Genomic DNA, 15,481 nt, shown 5'->3' with positions numbered 1-15,481 from the left:
GCAAAAACATATGTAGGAAAATTACTATGAAAGAAGTAATGCCATAAATTGTTGGGGGGGAGGAGGGGCATTTCCCCCAAACACATTTAAAGGCAGAATAATATTAAGACTAAGGCCTAAAATTCTGATTATCAAATGTAAGACTTTTTATACAACGGCATGCACATTTCTCGATTCTGATTGGCCGTTTACACGTCTTTATTGGCAACAATCCACGGTCCTGGGCTCAGGACCCGCCCACAACCGAATCACATATCACTCCCCGGCTCACTCCGGGAGAAAACAAGATCGCGGACAACAAATGGTTATGTTGAAAGCACCATAACGACTAAATATGAAGCGATTCTGTCAAGGGGAATGTGTTAGTCCTTTAAACAATGTTGGATGATGTAATTGATGGGTCTTGAGTCAATCTAGAACAAAAGAAAAATCGCGGATTGATTGATTGATTAATTGATTGATTTAAATGTCTTCCTTCCTACTTTCTACTGACTGCAGCGTTCTCTCTCACACTGTCCGACGCTGGCGTACCCACAAACACACACACACACACAGTGACACACACACACGCACACACACACACAAGTATGGTCTTGTCAATAATCCAATGTACAGTGTTGTTTGTACAGTTGTACAGTGTCTCCTACCCAACCCCCCCCCCCCCCCCCCTACCCAACCCCCCCCCCCCCCCCCACTCCTAACGAACCCCCCCCCCCCCCCCCCCCCCCCCCCCCCCCACACTCCTAACCACCCCCCCCCCCCCACCCAACCACCTCCAATGCACAGTCCACCCCCACCTACCCAATCCAATGTACAGTTTCCACGCCTAATGTATATACTCTTTTCTTTCTGGACTCTTTTTGTATCACAAACAGTACTGTAATTGCAAATCTGGTATGTCATAAATGTATAGATGGAGCAGTACTGTCTATCTGTATGTCATGTATGTCATATATGTTACGATGAATTGAAAATGGGGGACCCTGATGTAAACAAGACGAAAGTCTTTCTCTGGTCTGCATCCCCTTAACAATTGTATGTATTGAGCTGTACTGTACTGTACCCATTCTGCAATCTGTTAATAAAGTTTTCATTCATTCATTCATTCACACACACACACACTCCTGTCTGCAACAGCGGGGGAGTCAGACTGAGAGAGAAGCAGCGCTGTTTTAAGTGAGCATGGTCTATTGAATTGATTGATTGGTTGATTGCTAATTTTATTACTGTACCCCTGGTTTCCAACTGGTTAAGTTTAGGCTAAAAGAAATAAATAAAAAAATAGGGCGAAGAAAACGTTTTTTTCCTATAGGGCAAAGAAAACGTTTTAATTTGTTTTGCCTACTTTATATAGAAGCATCTAAGAATGAAGTTCTATGGAAAGTAGGTCTGCATTCCCTTAACAATTGTGTGTATTGAGCCGTACTGTATTGTACCCATTCTGCATCTGGTAATACAATTTTCAATCAATCATTCCAATAATACACAGTTGGATGTGTTAGTTGGTTGGATGCACTTCAAGCTGCTTCCACATGAGGCAACTTCTCTCAATCATTCCAATAATACACAGTTGGATGTGTTAGTTTGGTTGGATGCACTTCAAGCTGCTTCCACATGGAGGCAACTTGTCTTTTTTGTAGTTGTGGGAACTACTTTTTCTGGCGGATGGTTTTTTCAATAAATCTTCGATTAATGTGTGTTTATTGTATAGAAATAAGGTTGGATGAATCTGGCAGTTGTATAAAAGCTTTACACCACTTGTAGTCGTGATTTGTGACCAATAAACCATGCCTAGGGGGGTCTAACGACCACCCCTAGGCATGGTTTATTGGTCACAAACCACTCCTGCGCGTGATGTAATGCTTAAGTAATACCCTGCAGGAACCCTGGACAGTGGTATGTATAACAACCATTTGCACAAAAACATGCTCAGTTTGACTGTATATTTGTCCTTTTTTATTTTTTATAAAAATGTAATACAGTACAGTATAGCAATACATTATAAGAAAACACAACACCTATATACAAATCATAAAAATAGAATACATCTTGGTAATTAACTATGGATTGAATACCATGACACAATGATGTGGTTGTATTGACTGTAATAACTGTTAACTACCGCTATCTTGTCTATTTGAGGCACTTGGAAGGAAACATTGTGCAACCGAGTGTTGATGTGATGGGCGATTTACCTGAGGACAACGAGTGTTTGACAGTCAAACTTTCTCGCCAAGATGAGCACCATTATCAGACCGATCAAGAACACCTCCTTCGTCTGCAGTCAACGTTGCCTTGGCGACTAATTACACGAGGGCTAAGCAAAGGTAACGTTGCCTTGTCGAGCAATTACATGAGGGCTAAGCAAAGGTAACGTTGCCTTGGCGATTAATTACACAAGGGCTAAGCAAAGGTAACGTTGCCTTGGCGATTAATTACACAAGGGCTAAGCAAAGGTAACGTTGCCTTGGCGATTAATTACACAAGGGCTAAGCAAAGGTGGGGACTGCCCCCCTTTTTCCATATTCAAGCACTTCCCAATAAGTTAATAATAGGTAGATGTAAATATAGGCTAGCTAGGGTTTCTTTAGTGTCGGCGTGACGAGGGAGGGAGCCTACATTCTGGGCCAGCGGTGGTTTTATCGGCCCTGAGGATTCAGTCTAGGTCATCCATAAATATCTCTTGATGTGGGGTCGGGGGAACATGACAAGACAGAAGAATCTACTATTAGAACCACAAAGCCCTGAAGGGTTGAAAGTGTGCAGGACCTCAGGGGATCAAGGTTAATAAATAGCCGTTTTCCTCCAAACAAAAGGACTTTGCATTAACCCTTCGTGGTGTGCCCCAGGGGCCTGTACTCGGTCCATTCTCACTCCCCTTCCTTGCTTTGCAGTGCTGTTCTCCCACCCTGGCCTCTCATGAGCTTCAAAACGTTTTTATTCAGTCCGTTTTCCTGATGTGGTTGCATTTCCAAACCACACCCAGCCACCCAGACAAGCACTCGTTCGTTCGTTCGTTCGTTCGTTCTCTCTCTCAGTGGTGATGCATACAGAGGACACGACTCTGTCCCACCTCCCCCTTCTCTCTCTCGCCTCGTGTAAAGTGCTCTCAGTAGGGGTAGGCGGAGACGGCGATGTAGACGATGAAGGTTGTCTGGTACTCAATGCCGCCGTCCGCGCTGTAGGAAAGGGCTCGGACCTTCATGCGGTAGGTGTGCGGTTCCCGTAGCGCCCGCGTGGTGAAGAGCACCCCCTTCAGGTTCTCGTCCCGCAGGGCGAAAGGTAATGTGGCGTCCTCGTCCACCACCAGGAAGGTGGTCCTGGGGTGCATCACGCCGTCCTGCGTGTAGGCCACCAGTCTGATCAGGTCCTGGTTGGCCGCGATGCCAAAGGGGAGGGAGAGGAGCTTGTACTCCAGGGCATAGGGGCTCAAAGCACACTCCAGGTCATTGGGAGGGCAGTCCTTCAGGCAGAACCTACAACACAGACGAGAGATATTTAGTAGGGATGCGCCGATACCAGGCTAAAACAGATCAGATACCAGGCTAAAACAGATCAGATACCAGGCTAAAACAGTCAGATACCAGGCTAAAACAGGTATGATATCAGGTTAAAACAGATCAGATACCAGGCTAAAAGTGACGTACTGTAGAGGCTTGTTAGTTCTCTTTAATGGAGAACATGGGAGAGTGGTTCTATGGCAGGTGAAGTGGCTGGTTTAAGGTATATTACTGGGATGTTGGGTGTTATGTAAACCCACTTGGGGAGAGAGATTCTATGACCTATGGAGGTGTACCCTGTGGCTGGTTCAAGGTATATTAGGAGGTTAGGTTACAGGTTTAGTTACTCGGGGAAGCGTGATTCTATGACGTTAGCTAGCATGCAGATGGAGGTACCCAGTGGCGGGGTCTCTCTGGTAGTTGGGCGGACAGGGCGTGTCGATGCACTGGTAACTTCCTCTCATGTTGAAGCACATCCTGTTGGCTCCACATTGGACGTTCTGTTCCAGACACTCATCTACATCTGAAGACACGACACATGGAGTTGTTGACGCACAAGCATTATTACCACTGTAACATGAATGTGTTACGGGAGACGGCATTGGTCATTTACAGAGAATAATGAAACTGGATGAGTCTGTGACATAGTAGATGGATAGACGGATAGATAGACGGATGGATGGAGGAGTGAAAGGATAGATGGGTAGACTATTCAGATTATACTGAGGGCCCACCTTGGCATGTCTTGCTGTTGGTCATGAGGCGGTATCCAGCAGGACACAGACACCTGTGACTCCCAGGGGTATTCATACACTCATGTTGACAGGTGTCCCTGACCTCACACTCATTGATGTCTGTTTAAACACACACACACACAGAATTCAGAACAAAACACAGATCACAAATCAGACGTTAAAATATGAAATAAGTTTGATGTGGAAATCACAGATTCACAACCAATCAATTCCATGTTATTCCACATTCAGAACCAAGCCAAGCGGACCCCAGAACAGCGGCGCAACAGAGCCATGCAGGCAGATTCACCAACCGAGACCGGCTCCTTTCATTTGCATTCAGCCTCTCCTCCCTGCCTTTCCTCTATAGTTACCTAGGCAACGGCCACCCCTGGCCTCGTACCCCTGCGGACAGGACATGCGGGCCGCCCCTCTGCGGCTGCGGCTCCTATAGCGACCCGCCGGGGCGGCCAAGTAGGAGTGGTAGCTCTGAGAGGCCAGGTTGTGGTACAGATGGGGATAGGAGCTCCGGTCGGGGGAGGAGCGGTAGCCGTACGAGTAGCTCTCGTAGCTGGGCAGCTTCTCCAGCCCTGCGCACGACTTGCCGTCCCCCAGCAGGTGGCGCCCCGGCGGGCAGGTGCACTTGAAGCTGCCGGGGGCGTTGATGCACTGGTGGGCGCAGGGCTGCGGCAGCCGCTCGCACTCATTAATGTCTGGTGTCAGCGTGAGGAGAGACCAGCACCACAGAGGAAGGAAGGAAGAGAGAAAGAAATGGGGGGAGAGTGGGACAGAAGGAGGAGATACAACATGCGTATGGGAGGATTGGAGGGCAGCAGCGATGGAACAAGAATAGAGATCATTTGAAGGGCGATGGATGGGTAGAGATAAGGATGAAAGAAAGAAGAGGAAACCGTGACATTAGAAGGGGGGGGGGTGGAGGGGACAAAGAAAAGGGGAAATGTCAATCACCCCATTCTATGACAATACATGTTCATGACCCTGAGGCAGAAATGTATTGAAACTACAAAATGTATCGGATTTGAATGAGATAATCAGTTAATTACTTCTCATATCAAATACATGTGCTGATTTGAATTTGATTGCTTCAAATGATAATCAACACAAAATCTCTTGCCAGGAGTTTTTTCCATGGGAAAAATATCAAATATTATTCATATTTGATATGACAAAACACAGAATAATATCCAATTCAGTGCTGAAATATTTGACATAGACAGACATCAACATCCAGTGTTAATGACGCCACAGGGGGACAGTGAATGTATGCCATTACAAAGCATAGCAAGTCCAGGAAGTAGCCAGGACCCATAGGAAAAGGTCAAAGATAGAGGACAGTGAAAGGTCAGATAGGGGGGACAGCGCTAAGAGGTGGTGATGGTCTTGTGATGAATCCCTTCCTCCGTCTTTCCTTCTCTCTCTCTCTCTTCTCTTGAATAATGGACATTATAGTACCTTTACAGTTAGTTAGGTGGTTTCCTTTGCAGCAGGTTAGTGATATGAGCAAGCAGTGGCAGAGAGCGGTCAGAGTGCGACATCTGGCTCCAAGCAGGGGTGAGAGAGGAAGAGCTCTAAACATGCATGAGTGAGGAAGAGCTCTAAGCAGGCAAGAGTGAGGAAGAGCTCTAAACAGGCGTGAGTGAGGAAGAGCTCTAAACAGGCGTGAGTGAGGAAGAGAGACGGGACTTTCCCAGCAGAAGCAAGATGATGGTGTTAAGGGTATTTGGATGGAAGGGAATAAACCAGGGCAAAATAAAACTAACTGCTTCAAATGCTGGAGATCTAAAGGAGCTCTTGTCTCCATGTTGTTGGATGGCTGAGGACCTGACCCGATCTCTGTCCATTTTGACAGACAGAAAGCTCAAGCAGTTTGAACCTTTTGGAACCAATGGACACATCGCAATCCTTTTAGCCAATCACAAGGAGGATGCGTTCCTGTAGCTTGTTCAGGTAAGCAGAGCCACAGCCAACCGTGATTATTAACCATTACATGAGCAATGCTCTTACTTCTGCATATGAAGTCATTTGGGAAGTTAGCGATTACCCTTAAATTCGCTTTCCGGAAACTCCGTAACCTGTAAACTAACCTGTAACCGCCTACTATTTTGCCCGGGTCTAGTACAGGGTGAGGGGGATGACATGAGGGTTTAAACAGGATGTACGTACCGACGCAGGGTCGACCCACCCCCTGGGAGCGGTAGCCCCTGGGGCAGGTACAGTGGTAGCTTCCTCTTGTGTTCTCACAGATCTGGTTGTACCTGCACTGGTGAGTCCCGTCTCTGCACTCATCGATGTCTGCAGGAGGCATGAAAGACACAGTACAGTTGTGTTTTAATCGCTTGTTGCAGAATATTGATGTCACCAAGTATCATTGGTATATATATATATATATACACCGAGGGGGCGTGGCCTTCTGTTCACTAGACACTAGAGATGCTTGATAGGACTTAGGCTGGTAAAGCTATGCCTCCTAAAATGTGAATCGGAAATACAGAAATACCGGCTACAGGCTTTCCGGTTTCCGGGCACCCCCTGATCTGTTTATAGTCCCCAGCGAAACAAACAACAAGCAGGTCTGTCAGCCTGTCGAGGGAGGCGATAACGAGGTTGTTTCTGGGGGGAATACATTTTCATGAGCACCGTGTCGTGATTTCAGGGGCGGGACGAGGTTAGATAGGACTAGGATGCTGCTGGTGAGGACCACTCGGCTAGGCGTGACTGATGGACCAATCAGCAGCTAGATGTGACTGATGGACCAATCAGAGCAGCTAGATGTGACTGATGGACCAATCAGAGCCTCTAGATGTGACTGATGGACCAATCAGAGTAATTATATAAGTGTGCGATATATCTCAAATGGCTTGATTTTGTGGATATCCAGGGGGATATACATCAACAGCCTTTAGTCATCATTTTCACAACAACTAACATGTTGGGTAATGTTAAATCAACATGGTGTAAAAGAAATTATATTGAAAAACAATTTTCATCACGCTGGATATCGTGTACATACAGTACATTTACATCCATACAGACTGCCTTGCTCTTCGGCTAGCTACTCTACTAGAAATAGAATATTCCCCTGAAACTGTGTGTGATTGGCATTCGAGAATACGTTAGAAAACACAGATTGTTTGCGTGACATGGTGTGATTATGAATGTCGACCCCTCAGTTTGAAGTAAAGCACTTCAACTTACCCACACATGTGCCGTTGGCACCTTTAGTCATACCACTGGGACAGAGGTCAATACAGGTGTAGCCACCTCTGCTGTTTTTACACTGCTGGTCCGACCGACACACTCTCTGTCTGCACTCGTTTATGTCTGGGGGGACAGAGAGAGAGAGACGGAGAGGGTTAGATCCAAAAATGGAATAAGGTTTCTGTGACGTACGTGGATTGGTCATTATCATTATTACTGTATTTGTGACACCATGTAAACATCAGGTTAGTATAGGTAATGTTATGCTTTGTATGTGTGTGTGTGTCATGGTAACTAATGCCTGTCCTTTTCTTTCTTTGTCAGGTGCTGCCCGTCCCTACACTGAAGAGTGTTGATTGCCTGATGAGTGGCAGCTGATGGCAACAGCCTCGAGGGGCGGGTGGATAAAGCCTGACAGCACACACACACCTGCGCGCCTCATTATACAACGGCATGCAAATTTCTCGATTCTGATTGGCTGAAACAGTCAATTTATACGTATGTATTCTTCACAATTCCACGCTCCTGGTCCCAGGATCCGCCCACAACCGAATTACAATCACTCCGGCGTGCAGATTTTTAGGAAAAAACAAGATGGCGGACAATAATCTTTAACAAATGGATATGTTGATAGCGTCATAACGACTAAATATAAACCGATTCTGTCACGAATGTCTTAGTTCTTTAAACAATGTTGGATGATGTAATTGATGGGTCATGAGTCATTGTGGAACAAAATAAAAATCGCGCGGATTGATTGATTGCTTATTTGCAATTTTATTTAAAAAAAATTCTTCCTTCCCCCTGACTGCAGAGCTCACTCTCACACTGTCTGGCACACCCACCCACACACACACACACACACACACATTCACATTCATACACACACACACACTCCTGTCTGCAACGGCGGAGGAGAGTCAGACAGAGAGAGCTGGGTGTTGCACTGTTTTAAGTGAGCATGGCCTATTGAATTGGTTGATTGCTAATTTTATTACTGTACGCCTGGTTTCCAACTGGTTAAGTTTAGGCCCTCTAAAGTAGGTTTAAAAAAATTAATAAAAAATAGGTAGAAAACTTTTTTTTCCCTATAGGGCAAAGAAAACGTTTTAATTTGTTTTACCTACTTTCTATAGAAGCATCTAAGAATGAAGTTATATAGAAAGTAGGTCTGCATCCCCTTAACAATTGTGTGTATTGAGCCGTACTGTATTGTACCCATTCTGCATCTGGTAATAAAATGTTCAATCAATCAATCAATCAATCATTCCAATAACAACCGCTAACTTCATAATTAAAAACTAAAGAAAAGTTGGATGTGTTAGTTGGTTGGATGTCTTAGTTGAAAGACAGTTGGATGTGTTAGTTGGTTGGATGTCTTAGTTGCAAGACAGTTGGATGTGTTAGTTGGTTGGATGTCTTAGTTGAAAGACAGTTGGATGTGTTAGTTGGTTGGATGTCTTAGTTGAAAGACAGTTGGATGTGTTAGTTGGTTGGATGTCTTAGTTGAAAGACAGTTGGATGTGTTAGTTGGTTGGATGTCTTAGTTGAAAGACAGTTGGATGTGTTAGTTGGTTGGATGCACTTCCGAGCTGCTTCCACATGGAGGCAACTTGTCTTTTTTGTTGTTGTGGGAACAACTTTTTCTGGCGGATGGTTTTTTCAATAAATCTTCGATTAATGTGTGTTTATTGTATAGCAATAAGGTTGGATGAATGTGCCAGTTGTATAAAAGCATTACACCACTTGCAGTCGTGATTTGTGAAAAATAAACCATGCCTAGGGGGGTCTAACGACCACCCCTAGGCATGGTTTATTTTTCACAAACCACTCCTGCGCGTGATGTAATTAAGCATTACATCACGCGCATGAGTGGTTTGTGAACAATAAACCATGCCTAGGGGGGTCTAACGACCACCCCTAGGCATGGTTTATTGTTCACAAACCACTCCTGCGCGTGATGTAATGCTTAAATACGGTTGGATGAATGTGCCAGTTGTATAAAAGCATTACACCACTTGAGGTTGTGGTTTGTGAAAAATAAACCATGCCTAGGGGGGTCTAACGATAGATAATCGATGTTGAATGGGCCATAGTAATGTCAATATAGCAATAAAATTAAAAAGGTTATAGCCCTGCAAAGAAGGTAAACATCTCCATAGGCTTACAGCGCTGGCAGAGAGGGGCATGAGATGGGCATAACCCCCGTCGGGCAATGTGTTAATGGAGGTGAATGGCGCAGAGGCCAATAATATATATATATAATAATAATCCCACCTGTTAGGGAATCCACACAAAGTGGTAGATAAGGCCAACACAATAAGATTGCCCACACACAGGGCGGCTAGGTGGTGTAGTGGGCAAGGCACTCGCCACCAGTGTGGAGACGCTAGGATTCGCGTGTTCGAATCCAGCTCTCCACATTGTTTTCAGTTTAGCTGGTCGTCCGCAGTAATACACATTGGCCGTATTACGGGGAGGGAAAAACTGAAGGGTGGGGATCGAACGTTGTGAACAAGCGACTCCTACAAGTCGGTTGGTGCGCCTGCGCAGTAGAATCAGGAAGTGTCGGGGGCAGCGTGAGCCTCCCACGCGTTACTCCTCGACACTGAGAGATCGAGCTGCGCAGGTGAAAAGATGCGACTGCTGTTACCTCAAGTACCGGAGGGGACTTGTGCTATGTATGACTTAGTCCACATTGCAGCCGGCTTGTGGGAGGCAAGAAACAGCGTTCGTGACAGGGGAGGGTTGAATTGGATGATACGAAATTGGGATGGGAGAAAATATAGAAAAATGGGAGAAAAAGTGGATCAAAAAAAAAAAAGATTGCCCACACACAGTGGTAAATGGCTTTTACAAAAGTGCTCAATAGCATCCACTCAATAGTGGCAAATAGCGGCAACCTCCACACTCCACTCTGGTCGGTGGCAGTGATTCAATTAAGCATTATACAACGGCATGCAAATTTCTCGATTCTGATTGGCTGAAACAGTCAATTTACACGTATGTATCTGTCACAATTCCACGCTCTTGGTCCCAGGACCCGCCCACAACCATTAGACTTTGTAGAGGGAGCGAGCGGAGAGGGGAGGAGAGGAGAGGGGACAATAATCTTTACAAAGTCTAACGGTTGTGGGCGGGGTTGGAGTGTGGAGGTTGCCGCTATTTGCCACTATTGAGTGGATGCTATTGAGCACTTTTGTAAAAGCCATTTACCACTGTGTGTGGGCAATCTTATTGTGTTGGCCTTATCTACCACTTTGTGTGGATTCCCTAACAGGTGGGATTATTATTATATATATATATTATTGGCCTCTGCGCCATTCACCTCCATTAACACATTGCCCGACGGGGGTTATGCCCATCTCATGCCCCTCTCTGCCAGCGCTGTAAGCCTATGGAGATGTTTACCTTCTTTGCAGGGCTATAACCTTTTTAATTTTATTGCTATATTGACATTACTATGGCCCATTCAACATCGATTATCTATCGTTCAGGGTGTGGGAACGTTATACTTTTTCAGTCATACATTGTTGTGTTAATACCTTCTAGAATATAAGTATGTTTTTAATCTTTTCTGCTGTAATTCCAAAAACGCTAGTTATAGGCCCAAACGCATTATATAGATTATCGATTGCCGTTTCCCCCCCATACACGCTACACCAAAAAACTCAAATGTATATGATCGGTATACATTATGCCTCATCATGCGCGGAGGAAGGGGGGGGTGGTCGTTTATAATTCCCCGATCATCAGTAAATGCTTTATGTAGGTTGGGTGGATATATTGATCAGATGGTTTGCAAACAAGGAAACGCACAATCGGGTTGAAAATAACGTTATATTCCTCTTACCGTGGGCCAATGAGACTGGCGGTGAAAGATCCCAATTATACGACGCCGATCGCCTAGGTCCATTTCCGGTTTGTATGTCGCAATAAACGGCGAAATCATATCGATTATTAAGTTTAGAAAGTGATCCATTATGTACATAGTGTCTGTCGGGAGTCTCGTAACGAGATGTGACTGCCGGATGAGTTTCATCGATGCACTGATGGCACATCCTGTTGGCGAGTGTAACTCGCCCGACCATCCACCAGGCGGCGGTATTGAGCCGTCGTTGCAGTCACATCTAAGGTCCAGCTGCAGCACCGGGGGTGGGTATATGAATTATGAATGCCATGAAATATTGATCTAAAAAACGCTGTACAGCGATCCTGGCGGTCAACGCATGGCGGCCAATAACGCTGGACAGCGTTTTTGGCGCTGGATGTGTTAAGGGGGGTATATATATATTGTTGGCCGTTAGGCCATTTTTGCCCTTGTTCCCCCCGTGGGGAACTTTATACTGTGTTGGCCTTTGCCGATACTTGTGTTCTCATATTACCTGTTTGTTCTCCCCTTACCTTTTTCCCTGTTTGTCTTATTATACATCCATGTTTTGTTTCCCTTCCTTGTGGCATATTGCTGTGGGTTTCAATCCCCACTATATAATAAATATCATTTTACTTTTGGAAAACGCATCTGTTTGTTTATTACCTGCCGGGACCTGTGCTAAGGCACCTTACTGGACGGGCTGGTTTCATGTACAGCCCGCTCCAGGTATATTTATATGGTCATCAGACCTTTTGTACATGAAGGTACAAAGGTTTTGTTCCTTCATTCAAACCTTTATTTTTCTCAAAGGACAAATTGAGGTCACCCTCATTTTCAATGTCGTTGACATTTCAATGCATACATTTTTTATAATATAATAATAATAAATAATAACAACTCTATCTATATAGCACCCTTCACACATGGGCCGCAGCCCAAAGTGCCCCACAGCAAGTAGCACAAATAAACATAGGCATAAAATCAGTGTACAGTCGACAGAATAAAAACAATGTATAAAATGCAGACATAAGAATAGGTATAAAATAGGGATGCTCGATATTGGCTTTTTTACCAATACCGATATACCGATATTGTCCAACTCTTAATTTCCGATACCGATATCAACCGATATCACATTTTAATGCCGATATCGGCCGATAATATCGGACATAATTTCTATAGAAATGTAAACCATTTTATTTATTTTTTTAAACAGATACCGATATTTTCCGATATCACATTTTAATGCCGATATCGGCCGATAATATCGGTAGGCCGATAATATCGGACATCCCTAGTATAAAAGACAATAAAAGTAGTGCAACGTAGAACGTGCAGACATAAGAATAGGCATTAAATAAGTACAATAAGTACAGTGTTGCTCGAAGGCATGTGAACCCCCCCGGAACAGCCAGTCCCCCCAAACACCCCACACATCAATCCCCACCACATCCCCATCCAAGACACACGTCCTGATAAAACATGGAAAAGGGCAAAGAAAATCTCATTCCAGGTAAGGGTATACAGTGGTTTGAAGAGGTACGATTGCTGTAAGAACTTTTGTGTGGGTGTGTGTATATCTGTGTGTATAATACAGTTGTCTGACCTATACAGCGTCTGTTTCTGAGTTGGTAGCCTGGTTCACAGGCACAGCGGTAGCTACCGATGGTGTTCAGACAATGCTGGTTACACGGGTTGGATTCCTGGCACTCGTTCACGTCTGAACGAGAAAGAAATAAAAGAAACGGCAATAAAAATTGTCAGTATTATGACACTCGCAGTAATTAACTCATTCAAATCACTTTAGAAATCGCAGTTATTCTGAGGCAAATATGATGTAAAAAGCAATACAAGCAGCTGAATTCAGATGTTTTCAGTCTCGGTCAGTTGAGAAATCAGTGGAGAAACAAATCTTACCTGTACAACTTAGGCCATCTGCTGTCCGCCTGAAGCCCCGCCCACAGCGCATCACACACCGATAAGAGCCAATGGTGTTCTCACAGTCCTGTCCATCATGGCACATGTGTCCACCCAGGGAACACTCATCAATGTCTGAGCAGAGAGAGAGGTTGATTAGGATAAAGGTTAGGGTTAAGCATGAAGACCTTATGGTTAAGGTAAGGGTAAAGGTTTAGGTTTAATGAATGTAAGTCTACTGAATGTCCCCACAACACATGAAAACATGTCTGTGTGTGTGTGTGTTGGCCAAAATAACATTAAACTATTCCTTCTAAAAGAACACATGCGTTCGAACCATTCAAATATCTATTATTGCTCATTATGTCCACAAGAGGGAAAACAAATACAACGGAAGACACAATATTTATTTGAACAGAATAAATGACATGAGTGCGTTACCCACCCTGACAGGTCCTTCCATCAGCTGATATAGTGAGTCCTCGAGGACAGGAACAGTAATAGGTCCCCATGGCGTTGTGACAGTTGTGAGAACATGGGTTCCCTACCTCACACTCATTCTCATCTGCACAAACACACAAACACACACAATCAGCGCACTGAGTGCAGGCTAATGGCGCTTTTCCACTGCATGGTACCTACTCAACTCTACTCTACTCCATTGCCGAAATTTGCGGATGGTACCTGGTACCGGTTACTTTTTTTAGTACCTACTAATAATACCTGTATAGGTTGTTTTTTTTACCTCTAAAATAGCGCCACACAGATACAGGCAATATTTATCATTATGCCTAATTTCACGTACCATCGCACCAAGCAAATATAATAATATAAGACCAACCTATACTAGCTGCTGGATGCAGAAATCTAAAATCTTGGAAAATGCCTTTAAATCCAATTCACTATGATCGATATTGACAGTAATACAGTGTTTCCCCAAATGTTGCATCTTTCTCTCTAAGCGCACTATAGTATAACGTTTCTTATTGAACACATCATATCTTTCTCTCTAAGCGCATTACAGTATAACGTTTCTTATTGAACACATCACATCTTTCTCTCTAAGCACACTACAGTATAATGTTTCTTATTGAACACATCACAGCTTTCTCTCTAAGCGCACTACAGTATAACGTTTTTTATTGAACACATCACATCTTTCTCTCTAAGCGCACTATAGTATAACATTTTTTATTGAACACATCACATCTTTCTCTCTAAGCGCACTACAGTATAACGTTTCTCATTGAACACATCACCTCCACAGTAGGGCCCAGCAGGATCCAGAGTGAAGCCATGAGGACACTGGTTACTACGATCGCCTGGGGGAAAATGCATTAGTGATTAGTAAGTGCAGGTAAGGAGAGTGACAAACAGAGAGATACCTAGGTGAGTGTACAGTACAGTGGTCTGGTTAGGTGGACGTAGCTGTGTTTGTGATCAGTGTTGATTGTAAAGCACTTTGGAGCTACGTTTTCATACAAAAGGTGCTATATGTGTGTGTGTTATAGTGTGCTGAAAGAATGAGGGTCCAACCAAAGAAGAGGATACAGAATACATTTACATTAGTCATTTAGCTGACGCTTTTATCCAAAGCGACTTACAAGTTCTGTACAACAAGAATAGTATTAAAGGAACACGGCAACTTTTTGGGAAATTCGTTTTTCAAAAAACAACAGGGCTTTTGAAATCACTGCGCCCAGGCAGCAGTGGTTCGGCAAAAAAAATTCAGAGTATATACAGTATCTGCTTAGAAAACGAAATTGTCAAAACAAATTATAATTCTCCGTGGTAAATACCCAGGTCACAACATGTTTACAGGAAAGTTTTGGAGTTGTATTTGGAGTGTATTTCGTGACTGTTGGGAACTAGGCTACACTGGCACACCTACTTCCAGTGAATGACGCTAAGCTAGGCTAACGGTGTGGCTGTTCCCTAAGCCTAATGTATGCACAGAGAAGAAAAGGGTATCTGCTTGTCTAACTCCAGGGTAGATGGCAAATAAGCTAATTTCCCAAAAGGTTGGCGTGTTCCTTTAAAGGGGAACTCCAACATTTTGGGAAATTAGCTTATTTAACATCTTCCCTGGAGTTAGACAAGAAGATACATACCTTTTTTGTCTCTGTGCGTGCATTTTAGCTTTGGGAATAGACGCTCCGTTAGCATAGCTTAGCTTCATCACTGGAAGTGAGGCAGGACAGTAGCCTTACAGTGCCTTACAGTGTATTGCAAGGTCT

General features: G+C 44.2%; 1 protein-coding gene across 1 annotated transcript in view; it reads right to left on the bottom strand.

Moving 5' to 3' along the window:
• Nucleotides 1–1,939: 1,939 nt before the first annotated feature.
• Nucleotides 1,940–15,481, bottom strand: part of hmcn1 (hemicentin 1) — a gene marked incomplete at its 5' end in the record, with an annotated part of 337,372 nt that continues 323,830 nt past the window's right edge. Inside the window, 10 exons of the mRNA XM_084311219.1 lie at nucleotides 1,940–3,476; nucleotides 3,897–4,023; nucleotides 4,235–4,354; nucleotides 4,609–4,947; nucleotides 6,419–6,547; nucleotides 7,451–7,576; nucleotides 12,934–13,047; nucleotides 13,245–13,379; nucleotides 13,690–13,809; nucleotides 14,504–14,566. Of these exons, the coding sequence (XP_084167345.1) occupies nucleotides 3,110–3,476; nucleotides 3,897–4,023; nucleotides 4,235–4,354; nucleotides 4,609–4,947; nucleotides 6,419–6,547; nucleotides 7,451–7,576; nucleotides 12,934–13,047; nucleotides 13,245–13,379; nucleotides 13,690–13,809; nucleotides 14,504–14,566 (1,640 nt within the window). The 3' untranslated portion in view covers nucleotides 1,940–3,109. The remainder of the gene's footprint in view (nucleotides 3,477–3,896; nucleotides 4,024–4,234; nucleotides 4,355–4,608; nucleotides 4,948–6,418; nucleotides 6,548–7,450; nucleotides 7,577–12,933; nucleotides 13,048–13,244; nucleotides 13,380–13,689; nucleotides 13,810–14,503; nucleotides 14,567–15,481) is intronic.

This window comes from Notolepis coatsorum (assembly GCF_963971535.1).
Source record: "Notolepis coatsorum genome assembly, chromosome: 3".
In the NCBI taxonomy this organism is placed as follows: domain Eukaryota; kingdom Metazoa; phylum Chordata; class Actinopteri; order Aulopiformes; family Paralepididae; genus Notolepis; species Notolepis coatsorum.
The sequence above is the reverse complement of the archived record's forward strand: the minus strand, read 5'-3'. Positions and strand labels throughout refer to the sequence as shown.